We start from the raw sequence: 22,397 nt of genomic DNA, 5'->3' as shown, positions 1-22,397 counted from the left end.
GCTGGGGTAGATACAGGGTGATCAGGTTGTCCCACGTGGGGCTCACAGTTTTAATCCCCATTTTACAGATGAGGTAACTGAGGCACAGAGAAGTTAAGTGACCCGCCCACAGTCACACAGTCGACAAGTGGCCGAGCCGGGATTCGAACCCATGACCTCTGACTCCCAAGCCTGTGCTCTTTCCACTGAGCCGCGCTGCTTCTCAAGAGTTATTACTGTTATTATTATTGCTATTCTTCTTCTCATTAAGCACTTACTATGTGTAAAGCACTGTTCTAAGTGCCAGGGTAGATAAGAGATAAATCCCTATCTCACATGGGGCTCCCAGTCAGTAGGATTAAATCCCCATTTTACAGAGGAGGAAACTGAGGAACAGAGAAGTTCAGTGAGTTGCGCAAGGTCACACAGCAGGCGAGTGGTGAAGGCAGGATTAGAACCAGGTCCTGACTCCCAGGTCCATGCTCTTTCCACCAGGCCACGCTGCTTCCCCGACTGGGGAAGCCACTCAGGGAACTGAGTTAAGTTGGATGATTCCCTTCTCCTAACCAGTATCTTGTACTTACCTTCTAAGGTCTTTTTTCAGGACCTCCTTGGGTTCAGCCATCACAAACCCCAGCTGAAGGACCACTGTTTGCTAGCGTACTAGGATTACCACTTTTTCAAGGACAGACCTTCCATTTATCTGCCCAGTGGTGGCTGTTATCCACTCTTGGCGATAATGACTACTTCTTTGCATGTCATTCAGACCTGAAACACACTAGCTCAAAGACTGATCTGGGGGCTCCTGTCTGGTGCTGGAGTTTTTTCTGTAAGAAATTAATCACAGCTAGGTTTGCATTAAGGGAAAAAGAGCTCATTTCAGGATTTTGCCCTTTGCTTCATTGCTGCTTGGAGAATCATGGTATCCGTGGGTTTGGTAGTAAAGGTTCTAAAACTGAGAAGAGCGACGGCAACACTAGTAGAGTTCCGGGAACTATGCTCCATCTTGCACAGTGTGCGTCGAGTAGTTGTGTATCAGAAAGAGAGCTTCCTGAGGTTTGCTGGGTATGTAGATCTTGGATCACGGTTTTCCTTGCTTCTTCGATTCTATGGCATGTCCTCGAACAGTTCTTCACTGTAATGGATTGAATTAGTCATCTCTCAGTGGAACTGACTGAAGACTTTCAAAATTCACTCTTTGTCTCCCTGTCTTCCTTGGCTGGTTTAAAAGGTCTTAAACTCCTCAGAGAGACCGTTTCACCTCCGTTTCTCTTTCTCCACTCCCTTTTCTGAAGATAGAATCTAGCCAAGTCAACAGTCGACGGGCTGCTTTGGGTATAGAGGATGACTTTTAAAAATGCACTTGGGACTTCACCAGCTTACTGCTTTCATTCTAAGGAGAACATTTTAATATTTCTATCATTCTTTTTCCCAGACGCCTCATCTCGTCAACCTGAACGAGGACCCGCTGATGTCTGAGTGCCTGTTGTACTACATCAAAGATGGGATAACCAGGTGAAACACATATTCCAGCAATCTTTCTATAAGTGTGGCAGTGAGTCACTATGGTTTCATGTTTTTCTGACTACTCTTCCTGCTACTGAGGAGCGTAGGACCACCTCAGGCCCTCAGATTCCTGGTCAGTCTTCCCCACTGAGGCTCAGAGACCTATGATTAGGGGTGGGGCAGGTTTCCTAGAGCAGAAAAGAGGGGGAAACAAGATTCCAGGTCTGTGGGGACCGCGGGAAAGATTCCTTAGAACAGAAACCTGTCCTTGCCATCCTGACACCTCCCTCAGCATTTCCCTGAACCGTGCTCCCCCACTGGCACCCATGACTCCACTCAGAGTCAATCAGTCAATTATTAATTAATTATGGCATTTGTTAAGCGTTTACTATGTGCAGAGCACTGTTCTAAGCGCCGGGGAGGATACAAGGTGATCAGGTTGTCCCACGTGGGGCTCACGGTCTTCATCCCCATTTTACAGATGAGGTAACTGAGGCACAGATAAGTTAAGTGACTTGCCCAAAGTCACACAGCTGTCAGGCGGCTGAACGGGGATTGGAACCCATGATCTCTGACTCCCAAGCCCATGCTCTTTCCACTGAGCCACGCTGCTTCTCTATTTTATATTATATTTATTGAGTGCTTACAATGTGCAGAGCACTGTTCTAGGTGCTTGGGAGAGTACAACAGTAAAAAGAGGAACACAGTCTCATCCTATTACTTTGATGAGGTTAGAACTAGAAAGCCTAGAACTGTTGAGCTCACTCAGCTGTGAAATATCACTCAGGAGCTTTTGTTCCTCCAGTTTCCCATTTCTACATGTTGGCTCCCAATTTCAAATGATTATACCTCCCTCTTTCCCGTTTCTCCAAATATTTCACAAGCATTACTGACTTTTCCTAACATCCCTTGTGTAGCAGATGACTATAACTAGAATAATTGAGTCAACATGAACCACGAAGAAAGTTACCCAAAGTTGCACAGCGTGCTTTTGGTGCAATTCCAAAGAATAGTGATTATTATGGTGTTTTTTAAGAATTTACCACGTGCCAAACATAGTCCTAAGTGCTGGTGTAAAGACAAGTTAATCAGGTCAGGCACAGTCCCTATTTATTCCACGTGTGGTTCACAGTCAAAGTAAGAGGGAGAACAGGTATTGAATCCCTATTTTACTGAGACAAAGAGAAGTAAAGTGACTTGCCCCAGGTCATACAGCAGGCAAATGGAAGAGCTGGGATTGTAATCCAGGTTCTGGGACTCCTAGGTCTGTGGTCTTTCCCCTCGGCCACACTGCTTCCCAAAAGCTAAATAAAACCCAAAGAGATCTACCTGGAGATCGGACTGCCGGGTCATCTTTCTCCTCGATTCCCAGACTGGCCTGACAGTGGTGTTTCTCAGTCACGCTGTAAGCTCACTGGGTCAACAACGTCACGAGTATATGTTTCTGGATCTAGGGTTGGGCGAGAAGACGGAGAGAGGAGGCAAGATATTGTTCTGAGCGGACACTTCATCAAAGAGGAGCACTGCATTTTCCGAAGTGATACCAGAGCAGGCACCGAAGGTATTCCCATTCAGTAAATTTTTTGGGACTCGCAACTTCTTTTACGCCTACCTCAGGCTTCCCAATTTCAAACGCTTCTGTGTCCTTCTGTGGTCTTTGAGGTCTCAGAGACATTCTTGGGATAATTGGCAAGACTGTGTTTTTAAAGAAGAGCAGCCTATCCTTGGGAATGGGTGAAAATTCTGCTTCTAAATATCACAGTTCAGTCTCCCTTCCCTCAAAGCAGTGAAATCAATATCATGATCTCAAAAAACATCTCCTGGCAGTAGGGAAACAGTCCACTTATTTTAAAAAAGGTATTTGTTAGGTGTTTACTATGTCCCAGGCTGAGCGCTGGGGTAGGTACGAGATAATCAGGTTGGATACAGTCCATGTCTCACGTGGGGCTCACAGCCTTAATCCCCATTTTACAGATGAGGTAACTGAGGCACAGAGAAGTTAAGTGACTTGCCCAAGTTATTGCAGCAGACAAGTGGTGGAGCCTGGATAAAAACCCAGGTCCTTCTGACTCACAGGCCCGCCTTCTATCCACCGGGCCATGCTGCTTCTTTTCTCTTCACTTCAGGAGAAGGTGGCAATAAAGATGGCAGCCTGACAACTATATAAAATGGAAAAAACCCAGAATAAAAACCCAAAAGGCTGAGTGAGAAATTCTTTGGACTTCTCAATAGTTACCAGACTTGAGGTGAAAAACTCCATTAAAGAAAGCAAAAACTGCCCTTTATTCAGATTCTAGCATCCTTTTCAGTCTAAAGACTCTCCCACGCAAGTGATTCTTGCCCCCACCCATCTCTAGTTTTCTACCCTTCCTAGCCCTTAAGTAGCAACCAAGGTTTTCTGAACTCTCCTCCTACTAATAATAAAAATAATTGTGGTATTTGTTAAGCGCTTACTATGGGCCAAGCATTGTTCTAAGCGCTGGGGTCGATACAAGTGGGGCTCACAGTCTTAATCCCCATTTTACAGATGAGGTAACTGAGGCACAGAGAAGTTGAGTGACTTGCCCTAGGTCACACAGCAGACAAGTGGCGGAGCCGGGATTAGAGCCCATGACCTCTGACTCCCCAGCCCGTGCTCTTTCCACTGAGCCACGCTGCTTCCCCCATAAGCCTTATTCCTAGCCTAGGCTCTTGCTGGAATGAACCCCACCAGCAGTTCCTCCCCTTTTAGAACAGGGGTGACCCTTAAAAGGGCAGGCGTGCCACTCTACCATGCTGTGAAATGACGCTACTTCACTCTGAAAATCAGATTTGTGATTAGAGAACGTAACCTGGAAAAGAGATGTACCACCTTCTAAAACACCCGATGGTTCAGCCTTGAGGTATTTTGCATTTTGATTTCTTCTAGAGTGGTGGTTTCTAACCCATTCCATCTTTGTGTAAAAACTGTTCTCAAGCACTATATCATTATTAGTAGTAATAATAATAATAATAATGGTACTTGTTAAGTGCTTACTATGTGCCAAGTACTATTCTAAGCACTGGGGTAGATACAAGTTAATCAGGTTGGACACAGTCCCTGTCCCCCTAAGGGGCTCCCACTCTTAATAGTCTCAACATATCTTGCATCCTCACCTTGGGCTTTGTCCAGTCAATTTGGAAATCAGTGCCTACTTGGTCACTTGAATTCTGTGAAATGGATGGGTTTTTCCTTTATTCATTCTTTTCTGCTTAAGGGAGTTGAATTGCACAAATAATCCCTCTTGGAGTTACTGCCCGTCATTGAGAGTCATGTCGAATCCACTCAGGAGAGACACAGACGCTTAACGACGAGCCAGAAAATGACACGTTTCCCATCCCACAGGCACATCCCGCTCAGATTGCTTACTGATATGCTGCCCTCTCATGACATGTCACCTCCACCCTGAGTGAATGTTTTGTATTCCTAGACCAGTGCCATGAAAGCAACCTTCTAGACTGCGAGCCCGTTGTGGGCAGGGATTGTCTCTTTTTGTTGCTGAATTGTATTTTCCAAGTGCTTAATACAATGCTCTGCACACAATAAGCACTCAATAAATACGATTGAATAAATGAACCATACATAATGGTACTAGTGATAAGCACCGAGTCATAGAGTTTCAATTCAATCGTATTTAATGAGCACTTCCCATGTGCAAAGCACTTTATTAATGAGGATTGACTTGGAAATACGTTTAAAATTCTCAAAGTGGAGAGAGAAGGTCCGTGATATTTCTGTGGACCCCATAATTTTCTAATACAGATTCTTGGCAGGGATTCATTTTCTTTAACTGTCCCTCAATTCAATTCTTTACCCAGAGGTGGACTCTTCTGGCTTGATGTCTAATTCAGACAAACCTGAATTTTCTATAGTAATTCTCTGACTCGGTCTTATCTATTTAATACTTGCAGGGTACTCTTCAGTAAAAGGCCTTGGTTCATTTGGTTATTCTAATTAATGATTTCCCTCATGACCTTTTAAAATTTTTTCCCCCTTTGTCAAATGGGGGAATTAAGATACACGGAAATTAAGTGATTGCCACAGAGTCGGAGAGCAAACCATTGTTCTGTAGGAACTAGGATTCTTGAGCTTCCGTTTTCAACCCAGCTCACATGCCTCTTTACATGTAGCATGTTGTTTAGGTCATCGGCAGATAAGGTAAGGGACCAGTGATCCACTTAGTCACGTTATCTATTTTCCAACACTCTGCCTTTCTCTCTTTCCCTTCTCCTCTTTTCCCACAGCAGTAGTGACCCTGGAGCCGTGTGAAGGGGCGGACACCTACGTCAATGGCAAAAAAGTGACAGAGCCCAGTATACTGAGATCTGGTAAGTTCGAATCTGAGAAGTGTACTCTGAGAGTTCTTATCTGGGAGGGAGGAAGGGTGTCTAACTCAAGCCCAAGATGACCGCTCGCAAACATTTTTCTGAAATGCACACAGTCTCCAGTTCTTTGACACAGTGCTGTGTATTTTCACAGATGTTTTTCTCTAGGATATAAAACTGTTTCCAGATTATCTTATTCAGGAGTCTCATTGTGAGTTAAACAAGTGGCAAGCCATGCTGACTCCATTTCCTAGAATGATGAGCCCGAGATACAGAAAAATCAGGTCGCTTTTGTTAGGATATATGGTAAATCAGGAACGGAGCTGGGGATGGAATCTAAGTTCTCTGACTCCCTGGCCAGTGCTTTCCTTGCTACGAACCATTCATTCTTTTGGCGTGGGGCTGGGACTTCTTATTTGTTCCTTTTTTATATGGTATTTGATAAGTGCTTGCTATGCATCAAGTCCTGTTCTAAGCTCTAGAGTAGATGCAAATTAATCAGGTCATACACAGTCCCTGTCCAGCGTGGGACTCACAGTCTAATTAGGAAAGAGAAAAGGCATTCAATCCGCATTTTATGGTTGAGGAAATTGAGTCGCAAAGATGTTAAGTGATTTCCCTAAGGTGAAACAGCAATCAGTCAGCAGAGCCCGGGACTTGCAGGTCACAGTCCGAGTCTCCCTAAGGTGACAAAATATGCCTTGCAGTAAAGGTATTAACAATAACAAAAGAGGAAGCAGATTAGTCAGTAAGCCAATCATATTTATTGAGCACTTACTGTGTGCAGAGCACTGTAGTACTAAGCGCTTGAGGGAGTACAATATGACAGTAAATGAATGCATTCCCTGCCCACATTGAGCTTACAGTCTAGAGGGGGAGACAGACATTAATATAAATAAATAAATAAATTACAGATATGTACGTAAGTGCTGTGGGGCTGGGAGCGGGGATGAAAAAAGGGAGCAAGTCAGGGTGGCGCAGATGGGAAGTGGGGAAAAAAGGAAAGGAGTGAGTGCTTAGTCAGGGAAGACTAACAGAGGATCTCCTAGGAAATAGGGAGCTTACTGACGTTACCCACCCCCCACTCCACTGTTCGGCCAGCCCCACTTTCAGCTCCCACCTTAGATAGACTGCCATTTCTCTGGGCCAATTTGGTTTGTGTACCAACAGGAAATCGCATCATCATGGGGAAGAGCCACGTGTTTCGATTCAATCACCCTGAACAGGCGCGCCAAGAACGGGAGCGTACCCCATGTGCGGAGACCCCGGCTGAACCCGTGGACTGGGCTTTCGCACAGCGAGAGCTGCTAGAGAAACAAGGCATTGACATGAAGCAGGAGATGGAACAGAGGTGAGGGGCCAAGTGAGGGCTGAGAGTAGGAGTACGGGTCAGTGGGAACTGAGAACAAAGGAGAATAATTTTAAGGATTGAATATAATTAACAATACCCTCTGATTGTAAATTTCTTGAGGGCAGCGATTATACCATTAATCTCTATTGGTCCTTCCCAATTGCTTAGTGCTTGTGATCTGCCTACAGAAAGTGCTCAATGAATACTATTGATTACTTAACTATCTTTGCCTCTGCCTACGTTTTTTTCATTCTGTGTATTTATTTTTTTTTTTTAGACTTCAGGAACTTGAGGACCAATACCGCAAGGAAAGAGAAGAGGCCAACTACCTTCTGGAACAGCAAAGGCTGGTATGAAGAACACAGATCTGAGCACTCATGTCTTCTGCTTGGGGCTCTTTAATACCCCCCATATCGAAAACCTACAAGTTTAGACACTAGGCCCTATACAGCTGACAGTAGGAACAGTGTTTTAATAGTTCAGGGAAATAGTTCATTGCCAGAAACAATTCTGAGTTTGGCGCCCTTTAGAGAGGCAAGATGGAAAAGAATTTCAAAATCATGAAAACGAGAGATATTGGTATCTTATTAGCATTTAAAAGGTCTTAGTCTTGGAATTGGGATGCTAAAGTTTGGTAAAAATGTGTTTTCTTCTCCCATAAGGATTACGAGAGTAAGCTGGAGGCTTTACAAAAGCAGATGGATTCCAGGTATTACCCAGAGGTCAATGAAGAAGAAGAAGAACCGGAAGATGAAGGTAATGGAAGTTCTCATGAGATGCAGAATGAGAAAAGTGTTAGTGGGGGGACCAGACACTCAGTGAATTTGGACACGTGGGCCCATTGAAGAAGACTGGCAATGAGCCGCTAGGTCCTAAAACCAAAATGAATGGGGAAAAAGGGGATCCTGATGCCCTCAGTAATTATAGGCACATATAATCACAGAGTGTTCTTTGAGGAAAAAAAATGGAGGTTTCATAAACAGGCCCCGAGGAATTGGCATGGAAGTTCGCCAGAGTAAAGAAGAGGGAAGGCAATTTTGAGAATTTATTATCCCTCCTCAATACAATTGATTCTGAATAGAACAAACGAAAGCCATAATCCACTGTCAAGGGATTTACAAAGGGATTTGTCAGCCTCTGATCTGGATGCTAGCAACTAACGCACTTTTAACGTGGTTCTGCCCATGAAATTTTCTTTTTTTCTTGTATCAGTCATCATCTAAGACATTAATCTCATTACCAGGATTGTTCTCTTTTTTTCATTTCCTCATCATACTCCCTTCATAGTGTTCCTTACTCTTAATCAATTCTTGATGACCAGACAATAAAAATCAATTAGAGGCTATTGCATGTCTTGGCCACAGAAGTTGGATGAGAAGTTCTTTTCTTTATTGGGTCAGAAAGGAGGTCATTACCATGGGTCCCTAACAGGATGACAATCCTGTTTTAAAGATACCTAATAATATGAAAAAATACCCCCAAAATAGTATGAAAAAACACCCACAATAAGAAAAGAATTATCGGTTCAAGCCTACCAATATTTAGGATCAGAGTTCTGTTCTTAGTGAGTTAATTATTTGCACAATCCTCTATTTCTGCCTTCCCTCCACTCCTACCCACTAGTCTAGAAGGCCTAGAAGGTCTAGAAGGCCCACTAGGCCTAGAAACAGCTTGGCTTAGTGGAAAGAGCACGGGCTTAGGAGTCAGAGGTCATGGGTTCTAATGCCAGCTCTGCCACTTACCAACTGTGTGACTTTGGGCAAGTCACTTCACTTCTCTGTGCCCCAGTTACGCCAGCTGTAAAATGAGGATGAAGACTGTGAGCTCCACCTGGGACCACCTGATTACCTTGTATCTACCCCAGTTCTTAGAACAGTGCTTGGCACATAGTAAGCTCTCGACAAATACCATCATCATTATTATTATTATTACTAGTCCCCGCCCCAGTTCCCCATCCCCCAAAACGAGTTCTAATGTGTAAAGGCTGCAGAATAGGCTGTTGTGAAAGCAAATAGATCCCATTAACAAAGAATTCCTTGGCTTTTCTGGAGATTAACAATTAGATCAGAGCAGATTTTCCATCTTTCTGGGGAACCCAGGGTTTAGGGAATACCAGTTTGGGTCTTCCCTTCTGTGATCATATGAAGTCTTTGTCTTGACAGTCCAGTGGACTGAAAGGGAGTTTGAGCTGGCACTGTGGGCCTTCAGGAAGTGGAAGTGGTACCAGTTCACCTCACTGCGAGATCTACTCTGGGGCAACGCCATTTTCCTCAAGGAGGCCAACGCCATTAGTGTTGAACTGAAGAAAAAGGTGAGTCGTCTATTCACGTCATGGTTGATTTTTGAAGACCGACTGAACTGACTTCGCTGGATAGAAGACAGTGTAGTCTAGCGGAAAGAGCTTGGAACTGACAGTCAGGAGACCCGGGTTCTAATCCTGCCTCTACGACTTACTTGTTAGGTGACCTTGGACTAGTCACTTAACTTCCCGGGCTTCGGTTTCCTCACCTATGTAATGGGATCAAATGCCTGCTCTCTCCCTCCCTCTGAGAGTGTGAGCCCCATGTGGGACGGGGATGGTGTTTGATCTGATTATCTTATATCTAACCCAGAACAGCCCAGTGTTTGACACCTAGCAGGTACATAATTATAATAAAGTGTATTATTGTGTAATGTGATTGTGATCTCTTAGGACTCTGGCATTTGCAATTTAATGTTTCTCAGAAATCTTTCAATTGCACAGTGTAATTTGGGCTAAAAGGATAGTCCTTGCTGCCCTTTCACTTTAGAGACACAGTAGTGGCATTAAAATTCCTGCCACCTCTTTTTAGAGGCAGGTTTGTAGTTCCTCCAGCAGGAGGAAGATAACATCTGAAGACATTCAAGGAGTGGGAACGGTTGGGTTCTGTTGCCTAGGCTTGTGGAATGCTTCGTTTAAATTGTATGAAGTCCTGCGATGGAAGTCTTCTCTCAGAAAAGGTCCTGGCAAATCAGAGAGGAAGGAGAATTTTCCTCTGATTGAATGTTAGGTTAAAATATTCCACAAGCTGTGCTAGCTGGTGACAGTTGAGTCTCCCTTCTGAAGCATCTTCCGAAACTCCTGGACCCTAGAAATAAGTTGAAGCATCCAAGATAGTGACCTTTGCCACTGGTCTTAACTGATATTTTCCTCATTTTTGTTATCAGGTCCAGTTCCAGTTCGTGCTCCTCACTGACACCTTATACTCCCCTCTGCCTCCGGACCTGCTCCCTCCCGAAGCTGCCAAAGACAGAGAGAAACGTCCCTTCCCACGAACCATTGTGGCTGTAGAAGTCCAAGACCAAAAAAATGGAGCGACCCATTACTGGACTCTGGAGAAACTCAGGTAGCGTAAAGGGAACGGTGATGCCATTGGATGACACTGGATGACGCTACCCACTGGATGTGTAAGATTTTCCACTCGGCTGGTTTCTCCCGAAGCGATCTATTCTGTATTGGGAGAGGTTCAGGAACCTGAATAGCTGCACCTCACCCAATCTCCACATTCAAGAGAAAGGACTACCGCCTGGAAATCTTGAGCAGTGACGGGGAAGGGCGTCGCTTGAGGGTCGGATGCTTTCTAACCCCAGGAGCAAGTGAAAACAGTGATGGGAGAGGAACCCGATCCCAGAAACAATGCTTCCTTTAAGGGCTTGGGTAGGCCATTCCAAACCCTTGCATCTTTGAGGTTTTGGAGGGCTGCCCAGTCATTCAGTCAATCGTATTTATTGAGCACTTACTGCGTGCCAAGCTCTGTACTAAGCACTTGAGAGAGAACAATATAACAGACACATCCCCTGCCCGCAACGAGCTTACAGTCCGAATGGGGAGTCAGACATACAGGAACCCTGGTTTGGCACAGATCTGATTAAGCCCTGAGATGCTCTTTAGGTGGAGAGGTATTGCAAAGAAGCTAGAAACTGTGGAAATCTGTTATACGCTATAGTTTTTAAGTGGTGGGAAGCCATAGTTTCTGGAAAAGTCAAGTAGTTTTGCATTAACTACTATTACTCCATAAAGCAGAAAACATATGTAAGGGAAATATGTTTTCTGCTTTATGGAATAATAGTAGTTAATGCAAAAGATGTAGTCGTAGAAGAAATAATTATTCGGTCGTATTTATTGAGTGCTTACTTATGTGCAGACCACTGTACTGAGCAGTTGGGAGACTACAGTACGACAGGATTAGCAGACAGGTCCCCTGCCCTTAATGAGCTTACAGTCTAGGGGGAAGACAGATATTAATATGAATAAATAATTTATAATATACAATTGAAAGGTATGTACATAAGTGCTGTGGGGTTGGAGTTGACAGATTGCAATGCATAGATGACATAGAAGGGAGAGGGAGCTGGGGAAAATCGGGCTTAATCAGGGAAGGCCTTTCAGAGGAGACGTGATTTAGTAATGCTTTGAAGGTGGTGAGCGTGGTGGTCTGGTGTCTATCGATGGGGAGGGAGTTCCAGGCTAGGGGGAGGATGTGGGAAAGGGGTTGGGAGTGTGAAAGACGAAATCGGGGCACAGGGGGAAAGCTGGCACTAGAGGAGTGGAGTGTGTGGGTTGAGCTGTAGTAGGTTAGTGGTAAGGAGTTTCTGTTTAATGTGGAGGTGGGTGGGTAACCATTAGAGGTTTTTGAAGAGTGGAGAGACATGAGCTGCATGTTTTTTGTTGGAAAATGATTGGTGCAGCAGAGTGAAGTATGTATTAGACTGGGGAGACATAGTAGGCTGGGAGATGCAGTAGTCAAGGTGGGATAGGATAAGTGCTTGGATCGGCATGGTAACTGTTTGGATGGAGCGGTGAGGCCAGATTTTAGTGATGCTGTGAAGGTCAAACCGACAGGTTTTAGGGACAGAATATGTTGGGTGGAATGAGAGAGACACTTTAGGTCTCTTCCTCCTGCCTACCCTCACTCCTCTCCCACTAGAGCCAGCCCGTACACTTTGCTCCTCTAATCCCGACTGTCCCTTGATCTCTGATGACTCTTGGCTCACGTCCTCCCTCCTCACTCTGTCCAACCTGATTATTTTGTTATCTAGCCCCAGCGCTTAGTACAGTGTCTAGCACGTAGTAAGTGCTTACCAAATACCATTTTAAAGAAAGAAATCATCATCTGATGAAATCATCTGCAGAGCTTTGGCTGAGAGAAAGGGTGACTAGAGAAGGGAAAAAAAGCTGATGGGCAGTTTGGGACAGTAGACTGAATGTCCCCAAGATGCATCTGTTGGAGTTTTCCTGTTTTGGAAAGGTGACTCTTTTGGTTCAGCTAAGCCAGATTCCCAGATTCTTTCCAGGGTATGTAACCGATCTCATGGCCTAGAGGCAAGAGCACGGGCTTGGGAGTCAGAGGATGTGGGTTCTAATCCCGGCTCCGCCACTTGTCTGCTGTGTGACCTTGGGCAAATCACTTAACTTCTCTGTGCCTCAGTTACCTCATCTGTAAAATGAGGATTAAGAACCGTGAGCCCCATGTTGGGGCAACCTGATTATCTTGTATCTACCCCAGCTCTTACGACAGTGCTTGGCACATAGTAAGCGCTTAACAAAGACCATCCTTATTATTTCGTTACCAATCTAAGTTTACTACGGGGACAGTGGAGAAAACCAAATGGGTGATGTAAATGTCGTGTAGCTATATAATAGAGTCAATCTCTAGGAAATTTCATTTAGAAGCTCCAGTCACAGCGATTACGCTATATCTCACCATCTGCATCATGTCATAAAGTCAGTAATAACCCTGTCGTATCCCTGGTCCAAAATGACCCTAATGATACATGAAGTATTTGTAAATTTTACCTCCCGGGCCTGACATCCTGCTACGTTTATTTGTATCTGTGGGTTTGTGAGAGGGAGCGGGGAGTATTATGGAAGTTTATGAGTGTTCGTGTTTCATCAAACCCCGACTGGAGCTCCCGCCTTTCAGAAGGCGGAGGTCGGAACTCAGAAAATTGAACCCTAATGCCGAACAACACCATAGGTTAATGAATTGCCCTTTGGTTTCTGGGAGCTTGGTACAATTTTAAATGACAAATGAAATATAATAAGCAGCTTCTTCTTAGAAAGTCCTGGAATAGAAGCAGCGTGGTCTAGTAATAGAGCATGGGCCTGGGAGTCAGAAGGACCTGGGCTCTAATCCTGCTCTGCCACTTGCCTGCTGTGTGACCTTGGGCAAGTCACTTCTCTGGGCCTCAGTTACCTCATCTGTAAAATGGAGATTAGAACTGCGAACCCCATATGGGACATGGACTGTGTCTGAGCTGATTAGCTTGTAGCTATCCCAGGGCTTAGAGCAGAGACTTGCACAGAGTAAGTTGTCAACAAATGCCATAAAAAAATAGAAGAGTTAAAATGGAACTCTGAGCCAAGAGTAGAAAACACAAAGAGGGCTGAGGTTCGAGAACTGGATTTGGAATGGAAAGGCCGTGACCTCACACTGCCTCTACCAAAAGTGCCCGTGAATAATACATTATTATACATTATATACATTATTATTCACTGTTCTAAGCGCTGGGGTGGATACAGGGTAATCAGGCTGTCCCACGTGAGGCTCACAGTTAATCCCCATTTATTAGATGAGGTAACTGAGGCACAGAGAAGTGAAGTGACTTGCCCACAGTCACACAGCTGACAAGTGGCAGAGCTGGGATTCGAACCCATGACCCCTGACTCCGTAGCCCAGGCTCTTTCCACTGAGCCACGCTGCTTCTCTAACCAGTCTTCCTCTCCCTATAACTTCATTTCAGTGGCTGAGTGCAGTGATATCTGCCTCATAAAATTGAGAAGTTCAGTCACTACTTAAAATGTCAATCAATGGTATTTATTGTGCGCTTACTGTGCGCAGAGCACTGTACTAAGTACTTAGGAGAGTACAATGCAAGAGAGATAGTAAACACAACCCAAGGAGCTTGCGGTCCAAAAGGGAAAGAAAATACATTAAAATAAGTTACGGATTTGTGCATAAGTCCTGTGGGATAGGACAGCAGCTTGTTCCTATACTTTTTAAATACGCTATGAAAAAGAGTAGCACGGTGCATAGGAAGACTTCCTGAATCTGAGTTATTCCCACGGGCAGAATCCACGGCTGAGGGTTTGAAGGTCCGACTGGTGGAAATAAAAGAAGAGAGGGCCCACCTGAAGTATAGGCCTGGACAAAATAAATTAGCACAAACCATTCATCCTCCCAATCCGTTCCCACTCCCCAGCTTGGAGGGAAACACCTCGACCTCAGGAACGTCAGAGACCAGATTGTGTGTCTTCTCCCACCACAGGCAGAGGCTGGACCTGATGCGGGAGATGTACGACAGGGCCGCCGAAGTGCCCTCCAGCGTCATCGAAGACTGTGACAACGTTGTCACTGGCGGGGACCCTTTCTATGACCGCTTCCCTTGGTTCCGGCTGGTTGGCAGGTGAGAACCTCCCTCTTTTCCTCACAGAGAAAGAGAGAGAGAAAGCGAGAGAGTGTGTGAGAGAGAGAGAGAGAGAGAGAGAGGGGAGAAAAACAACTCCTGAGTCCAGAAGGAGCTGCCCGACACCTTGACGGTCACAGCTCCGTGTGAGGCGTCAAAAGCCTCATTCCCTGGGCAGGACTTGAGGGCGGAAGCAAAGGGAGGGATTTCAGGCCCGGCGGAGGCCGAGAGGAGAGTCGCCACGGACAATGAGCTGAGCGCCACACTCCCACCCCCCCTTCCGCCACCCCATCCCTTCACCTGCCCCTGCCATTAGCTTCACCCCCCACTTTCTCCCCGCCCCTTGTATTCTCACTGGAGACCTTTTTGGACTCCCCGCCCACAACCACTCTGTACTTGTGCATTTGCTGGCGGGAGCTCGGTTCAGGAGACCCGCCGATGAGCTCTCTCATCGCAAAGCTACGCCTGCATCTAGGTCCATGTCCTGGGGTGTGTGTATCCGTGTATGCGTGCCCGGAGCTGCCGACATCCATCTATGTCCTGTCCGACTCATGTGTCTGCCCATGCCTTCTGTGTCCCGGCTGGAAAGGCAGGATGCTGTCAACTCAAAGGTCTTGGAAATCCCCCTTCTCCATCCCTGACCGCGCCCGCAAGCATTAAGCTGGGTAACGGGTCCCGTGGAGTCGTTAACGTTACGAGGCAGCAGTTCTGAAGAAGGAGACTGCGGCTTCGTTGGGTCCCCGGAGGGGCCTTCCCCGGGAATCCCCTCAGGTTTCCACACCGTTTTTGTTCCTTCCAGCTGACAGCACCTGTAGCTTCTCTGTAAGACATGGGGCACGGGGTCGATTTTTATTTTTCCCATTCTTAACAGCAGCATTCCTTGGTTTCGGGGTGGGCATGCGTGGTGGTGTTTTGTTTTTTTTTTTTTAAAAGGAAAGAGTCTCTTTTTTCTTTCTCTCTCCTTCTCTGTTTGGATTAGCTGGTGTTAACCTCTCTTCTATCTTGTTGTACTAACCTCAGTTCAGATATCTCTGGCTGCAACAGCTCTCCTCTTTTCAACACATGCATGAGCGAGCGCATGGCTGATCTCACCCCCTCCCCCACCTTCTCGAACCCCGACTCCGACATCACCGAGCCTGCTGACGAGCAGCATGTGGGGAAGGAGGAGGAGGAGGAGGAGGAGGAGGAGGACCTGGAGGAAGACATCTTTCCGGAGTACTCGCTGTATGATGGCCGGGATCCATTTTACGACCGCTCCCCCCTGTTCAGTTTAGTAGGAAGGTTGGTGAGGTTTTAGGAGAGCATGCTGGGAAGGAACTAGCTCTTTCGCATGGGAGAACTGCTGCCTGAGCACTACTGACATGAGGGCATCCATTCCACGGACATTCTGGGGTGTGCTGTTGGCAATAAGACGCTCTCTCAAAGACCAGGCCACCGTGATCCCTCTGCGTAGGGAAGCCATAAAGCCAGTCTCTTGGGCTCATCGATCAATGAGGTTTCGCTCCTACTGCTCGTGGGGAAGGCAAACTTCATGGCTTCTAAAGGAACTAGAGGAAAAAGGTTGATGGTGTGAGAGAGCTGTTATCCAACGGTCTTAATGTGGGCCTTATTAAATCCTAGCTCCGGAACAAAGTCTGGAGAGGAAAGGGATTGAGTCAGCGTTGTATTCAATCTGTCCTCTGAGGAAAAAAATAATTCCTTGCTTTCGATCTCTTAGGACAAGGGGGCAGCAGAGATTGAACCGTACAGGAAATTGCTGAAGGACATGAGGGCTGTTACTCAGTGGTCAACTTCTAGCTTCCTTTTTGAGTGTGTCTCGGGTTCATCTCCCATCACCTTGAATTATTGATTGTGTTTTCTTAAACGAGACAGAAAAGATGAGGTTTGGCTAAGAATGCCAAGGGGTTCACTTTGTCGGTTTAGACCTGAGCCATTGCTTTTGGAGCTGACCAGCAACTTCAGGGAGAGAAGAAGGGAGAAGAGACCCCAAGACGGGCATTTTCCTTCTATGGCGAATCTCAATCCAGATGAGAACTTTCTGTGAGTTAGGAAAACAACGGCCTGGAAGAAGAGCCAGGGGAGCAAGGGATTTTATAATGTAGTTTAAAGTTGAGATATTTCCTCCCTTGGTCTGGCCTGTGTGGCTCTGTTTTCCCAGTCCCGGTGCTGGGGCTTAATCAGGTGATTCTCCCTCAGTGCAGTAAGCTTTCTTTGGGAAGCCGTACTGGTAAATTTTGATGGCGTCCGGCCTCGAAAAATGTTTGAGGGATTTTAAAAAAGTCAGTCCTTTTGTCAGAAAGTAATGGCTACTGTAACACAGAGCTATTCAATAAGCACCAAAGAAGAATGGTAATATGCTTTTTAAGTTCTGGAAGATTTATGTAACCATGGTAGAGTTAATGAGAACGATCACCCCTCCACCCAAAGAAAATTCCTAAAATTGGCAAGAAATATTCCAGACTTTTCCAGCCTCATTTGGTAGGGAAAAGTAGAAGGATATTTTTGACTTCCTTCACGCCCCCTTCCTCCCTCTGTTAGCCCAGAAGTGATAAAAAGCAGGGACTTTGAGGTAGGGTGTGATCTCAAGAGCGAGGTTTTATGTCACTGCGACCTTCCTAAGGCTGTCGCTTAGGACATCTGCTCAGGTGAGATTTCCACCATTTCCCATGATTTTGTTTCTGAATGTAAGGACCCTACTGTTTGGATTATTTCTCTAGGAAATGGAATTTGAGGAGAGAGTATCAGGGTGGGGAGGCAAGTCATTAGCAGGAGGGTAGGAGGAGGAGATGAGGAATCAGAAAGTGGGTTAATGCAGTCTCAGAACGAAAGAGCTGGGTTCTTCCTTTTTTTTTTCTTCTTGGGGATCTGAGATTTTACAAAACAAACAAAACAAACTCAACCAATGAAGAGCCACCCCAGAATGTGGGATGGTCTCTGGAGGTCTTTCATTTTGAATCTTCCTATTCTTTTTAAGTTTTACACAGAATTGGCTTTTTCCGTGCAGCAGCTGTGCAAGATCACATTTCCTGTGAAGTGTGCTTTGATTGGTTTATGATCGGATCCTTGTCTTTTGATTTTTTTTTTCTTTTATCTCTTTATTTATTTATTTATTTTTAGCTGCTGGCTCTCTCTCCAAAGCTTTAGCAAAATTGGGGGTTATTTCACTTCTGTCTTCCTTGTGAAAGGCTTTTCTTTGGTCTGAGCATGCCATCTTTGCACCTCACCAATCTTGTGGTTAGTGTCTTTGCCCTCTTTCCTTCTCCCTTAGCGGTCCCTGTACCACCCCCACCCCCACCCCCACCCCAAGTCCTCTCCACCTGTCTTTGATCTGCTCTTCTCTCTCCCTCTTAAAGTTTCCTGGTTTTCAGTCTGCTTCAAGATACGCTCATCTCTTCTCTTCGAATAAAACCCTGGTGGCACAAGCCAGGGGTCCCATGTATTTCTGGCTGACACCAGTTTAGGGAATGAGCTGTCCACCATGACAGTTCACACCACTTCTAGGAAGGTGAGATCAATCATCGGTATAGTTTGAGCACTTACTCTGTACGGAGCACTGTAATGAGAGATTGGGAGAGCGTTATAGAGAGATGACAGTGGTACCCTGTTCCAAGGAGATCAGAACGCCCTCAGGTTCAACTTTACTACTGGCCCATAGGGTCTCATGCCTACCGCAACTTGCTAGCCCGAATTGTTTGAGATGACTGAAAATGAAAAACTTGATGAGGCCAACGGTAGCTTTTCTGAAGAGATTTCTTCTCCCACTCTCCCCTGTGCTTTCCCCTTTCAAGAAGAAATGCCATTTAACACGTTGGCCTGAGAGAATCCATTGTTCATTCATTCTTAGCCCAGCACGTAGCAGAGGAGTGGAAGCAGGGTGCTAGTGATTTCCAGTCTGAAGAAAATCAATGAAATATAAACACCCCTCTCCCCAGCTCCTGAAAACTCACAAGAGTGAATGGGAGTTTTGCCCACTTCTCAGAGTGACGCTGAGAAAATCAGCGACTTGGGCAATGACATCTTTCTATTCAAATGTTCTGAAAAGCACCGGGCTCAGGGCAGAGGAGGAAGTAGGCTCTCGTGACACAGTGTCCTCATAATGCAGATGTGTGAAAAATGTGCATATATTATCCAATGTGGCCTTTACAATTCAGACAATAGAAGCTTTATTCTAAAAAGGTTCCTGGCCTGGCCTGATTTGTCAGGATTTCTGCACTGAGACACTTTGGAGAAGAAACCTCGAGGAGCTTGGGGAGGGAATCGAGGTGCTCCGATTTTGTTGTTTTCAAATTATTGGGAGGGTGACAACTTGTTAAATCGTCACCTGGATAAATGATACTAAATGAGGATAATGATACTAAATGATACTCTTTGTTCCCCCTGGGTAGAGGAGTATTTGTTTTGTTGTATACCCTTGAAAGGCATAGGTGCTGTAGTTTCTAGTCCCGTCCCCCCACCCCACCCCGAAACCAGAACCCCAATGAAACCATAAAGAATCTGAAGTTGGGTAGAATATTGAAAATATTGGCCTCCAATCCCAACTTTGCTAACTTGAAGCCGACATGAGCTAAGTTTGTGGGGCTGGGGAGAGATTTTGTTCCTGCTCGGAGAACTTCCTTTTTAAGTCCTAAAGAACTTGGAAATACCATCCATTCCAGCTGCATCAAAATGCAGAGCAGGTTGAAATGTTGACCACCAGTTCTCAAAGACACCTCTCTGACAGGTTCAAAAGATGGTACTGTCTGATAATAGTATATTTAATTTGGCTTCTCTCCAAATAAAGCAGCATGGCCTAGTGGAAAGTGCATGGTCCTGGGAGTCAGAGGACCTGGGTTCTAATACTGACTGCCACTTATCTGCTGCATGACCTTGGGCAAGTCACTTTACTTCTCTATGACTCAGTTATTTCATCTGTATAGTGGGGATTCAATCCTACTCCCTCCTTCTTAGACTGTGAGTCCCATGTTGGACAGGGATTGTGTTCAAACAGATTAACCTGTGTCTACCCCAGAGCTTAGAACAGTGCTTGGCACATAGTAAGTGCTTAACAAGCACCATAAAAAAATGGTTACAATAATCAGAATTCTTTTCTGTGGTCCTTTTATTCCCAAGAAAAAAAATCTAATTTTGCAGTTAGTAGCTAGCGGTCTCCATATTCCTCTCCAAGGCTAAAGGAAACCATTGGGAAGGCCTTGGTCAAAATGGCGATGGAGCTCATCGGCCCAAATGTTGGTAAGTTGAGAAAGAGTGTGATCTAGCGGAGAGAGCAAGTGTGATCTAGCGGAGAGAGCACAGGCCTGAGAAACAGATGGACCTGGGTTCCAATCCTGGCTCTGCCAATTGCTTGCTGTGTGACCTTGGGCAAGTCACTTAAATTCTCCGGGCCTCGGTTTCCTTAACCGTAAAATGGGGATACTCGATTTCCCTGCTCCTTAGACTGTGAGCCCCATGGGGGAGAGGGATTGTGTCTGACCTAATTATCTTGCACGTACCTCAGTGCTTAGAACTGTGTCTGGCACATAGTAAGTACTTAAATACTATAAAAAATTGTTGTGGGGAAGATATCTGTTCATCATGTCATCATATGAATCTTACACTTTTCTGGTATTGTTCCTGTAAGGTGGCTGTCACTTTGAGAGTTGAATCGCAGATTTAACACAGGGATCTGTCACAGCTGGGATGGTGAGCTCTCATGGCACTCAACTAGGGCCCTTGAACTTTGTTGCTACCATCCCCTTTTAGATTTAGTTCCCCAAAAGACGTGGGAAGCATTTGCAGTAAAGCACTTACTATGTGGCAAGCACGCTGATGAACTTCTCTCTACCCCAGCACATAGGAGCGTGCTTGCCACATAGTCTCTGTCCAACGTGGGGCTCTCGGTCTAAGTAATTGGAAAGTGGAAGGAAATGCCAGGTTCCCGGTCCCTTTTAGTGACAGTTTCTCTAAATTAGCCAGTTCTCCTCACATGGACTACACTTTCCTTGGTTATAGATGGATAATCAATATTTATTGAGAACCACTGATTCAACCGCAACAATAATTTTATGGTAGAATTTTAAACCAGACTTGGGAGTAGGTGCTGATCATCTTGATCTAAGCTTTCCAGCCCTCTGAGAAGCTGCTATAGAACCTTTCCTTTCCTTACCCTCTCTCTCTTTTTCCCTGTGACAGGTTTTATTTTAACTTTTCTAGTTCCCACCTCTTTACCCGCTTCTTTTCTCAAAATCCCGGTTACTATTGTCAAGTGAGCACAGGTGAAAGTAAACCTGATCTGGCTGGAACTAGTTCCGGTAAAAAAAAAAAAAAAAAAAAAAGGGCCCGAGAAATCTGTTCTGGTATGAAAATTCCAGTGGCCCCCTGCCTCGGCCCTTGGTCTCTGGCAGTCGCAGCCCTAACTCTCCCCTTTATTCCACCCGAGAGGCCCCGAATTCCGTGCCCAGGCTTTAGCATGTGTGACTTGACATGTATCGTCTTCAGCGTCTGGTCAAACTCCATGCCCAGCCCTCTGCTAGCAGGGCACGAGTCCTGGCCTGTCCGAGGAATCTGTGGAGATGATCCGAGCCCTTCCCCACCTTCCCCTCCTGCACATTGTCCACTCACCGTTGCCAGCGTCAATACAGTTAGAAAATATTTTGCTTTCCTTTCACTGCTGCAAGTGAGTGATTGACACCTTACATAAAATAGCTTTCCCTCTGAGAGGTGTCCCAAGGAGTGAACAGTTTCCTTTGTTCTAGAAGTTTCCAGATCCTTCTCTCTCTGTGAGTGGCCTGGACTGTGTGCGTGGCCACAGTTCTCCCTGAAAACAACACAAGAGGAGTCACGTAGAAAATTCCAAGAAAAACATTTTGTCTTGTCATTTAGTCCACCCCACATCTCTTTCCGTTAACACGTTTCATTCCTCAATATGTCTTTTTTCCCTCTGATTCAGCTGGTGACCCTCTGCTAAGCACCTTCCCACAACTATCCTCATTTAAGGAACGTGACTTATGAAATTGCCAACTCCACTGTATTGTATTCTCCCAAGCACTATTATAAGTAAGCGTCAATAAGTACCACTGATGCTAATATGTCAGTACATAGAGAAAGGGAGACAATAGGGTTTCATTCAAATAATAGGTTTTTTTGCTGTCTTTCTTCCACCAAATCCAGAGCATCTTACACTCCCCATCTCATTTACTCTTGTCAGGTGTGTGGGTCTGTGCCTGGGACTTTAATCCCACCTTGGAAGTGAGGAGAGCGAAAGCCCAGGAGACGGCATGGAGCATCAAATAGCTCGTTGTGGGCAGAGAATCTGTTTATTGTTATATTGTACTTTCTCAAGCACTTAGTACAGTCTCTGCACACAAGTGCTCAGTACATGTGATTGAATGAATGAAGCAATCGAGCAGTGGCCGAAGGGGAGAAATTTGCAGCCCCTGATGCCTAAATCAATTCTGTAGCCAGGTTTTCAACCTTTTGCAGACCTTCATGGCCTCAGGTTTCACCTGAAGACTGATCCTCACAGATTCCCCACTTACATAACCCCGAGGCTCCCCATACACATCTCCACTCACACACCTGGAAAACGGTTCATCTCAGCTTTTAATGTTGCCAGGGCTTTTCCCTGCTTTTAAAAAAAAAAAAATCACTCCAGCATTATGATAGCCGAATGTGAGCACAGAATGTGTGCTTACCCTCTTTTGAAAATAGCAGGGTAGTTAGTACTCAATAGCCAAATCAAAGCAGCATGGCCTAGTGGATAAAGCACGGGCCTGGGAGTCACGAGGACCTGGATTCTAATCCTGGCTCTTCCACT

At 45.5% G+C, this 22,397-nt stretch overlaps 1 protein-coding gene across 24 annotated transcripts in view; it reads left to right on the top strand.

Annotated features, from left to right (window-relative positions):
* The window catches only part of KIF1A (kinesin family member 1A), a 158,995-nt gene that overhangs the window by 71,797 nt on the left and 64,801 nt on the right, over positions 1–22,397 (top strand). For 12 of the 24 annotated variants that reach the window (XM_007669296.3, XM_007669283.3, XM_007669272.3 and 9 more), the window contains 10 exons: positions 1,415–1,494; positions 2,940–3,046; positions 5,749–5,832; positions 7,000–7,180; positions 7,458–7,530; positions 7,843–7,936; positions 9,343–9,491; positions 10,367–10,545; positions 14,468–14,605; positions 15,626–15,886. In XM_007669296.3, coding sequence (XP_007667486.1) covers positions 1,415–1,494; positions 2,940–3,046; positions 5,749–5,832; positions 7,000–7,180; positions 7,458–7,530; positions 7,843–7,936; positions 9,343–9,491; positions 10,367–10,545; positions 14,468–14,605; positions 15,626–15,886 — 1,346 coding nt within the window. The remainder of the gene's footprint in view (positions 1–1,414; positions 1,495–2,939; positions 3,047–5,748; positions 5,833–6,999; positions 7,181–7,457; positions 7,531–7,842; positions 7,937–9,342; positions 9,492–10,366; positions 10,546–14,467; positions 14,606–15,625; positions 15,887–22,397) is intronic. The other 12 variants (XM_001513735.4, XM_001513790.4, XM_016228036.3 and 9 more) reach the window with 2 other exon arrangements.

This window comes from Ornithorhynchus anatinus, chromosome 7 (genome assembly GCF_004115215.2).
Source record: "Ornithorhynchus anatinus isolate Pmale09 chromosome 7, mOrnAna1.pri.v4, whole genome shotgun sequence".
NCBI lineage: Eukaryota > Metazoa > Chordata > Mammalia > Monotremata > Ornithorhynchidae > Ornithorhynchus > Ornithorhynchus anatinus.
This window is presented reverse-complemented; position numbering and strand designations above follow the sequence as displayed.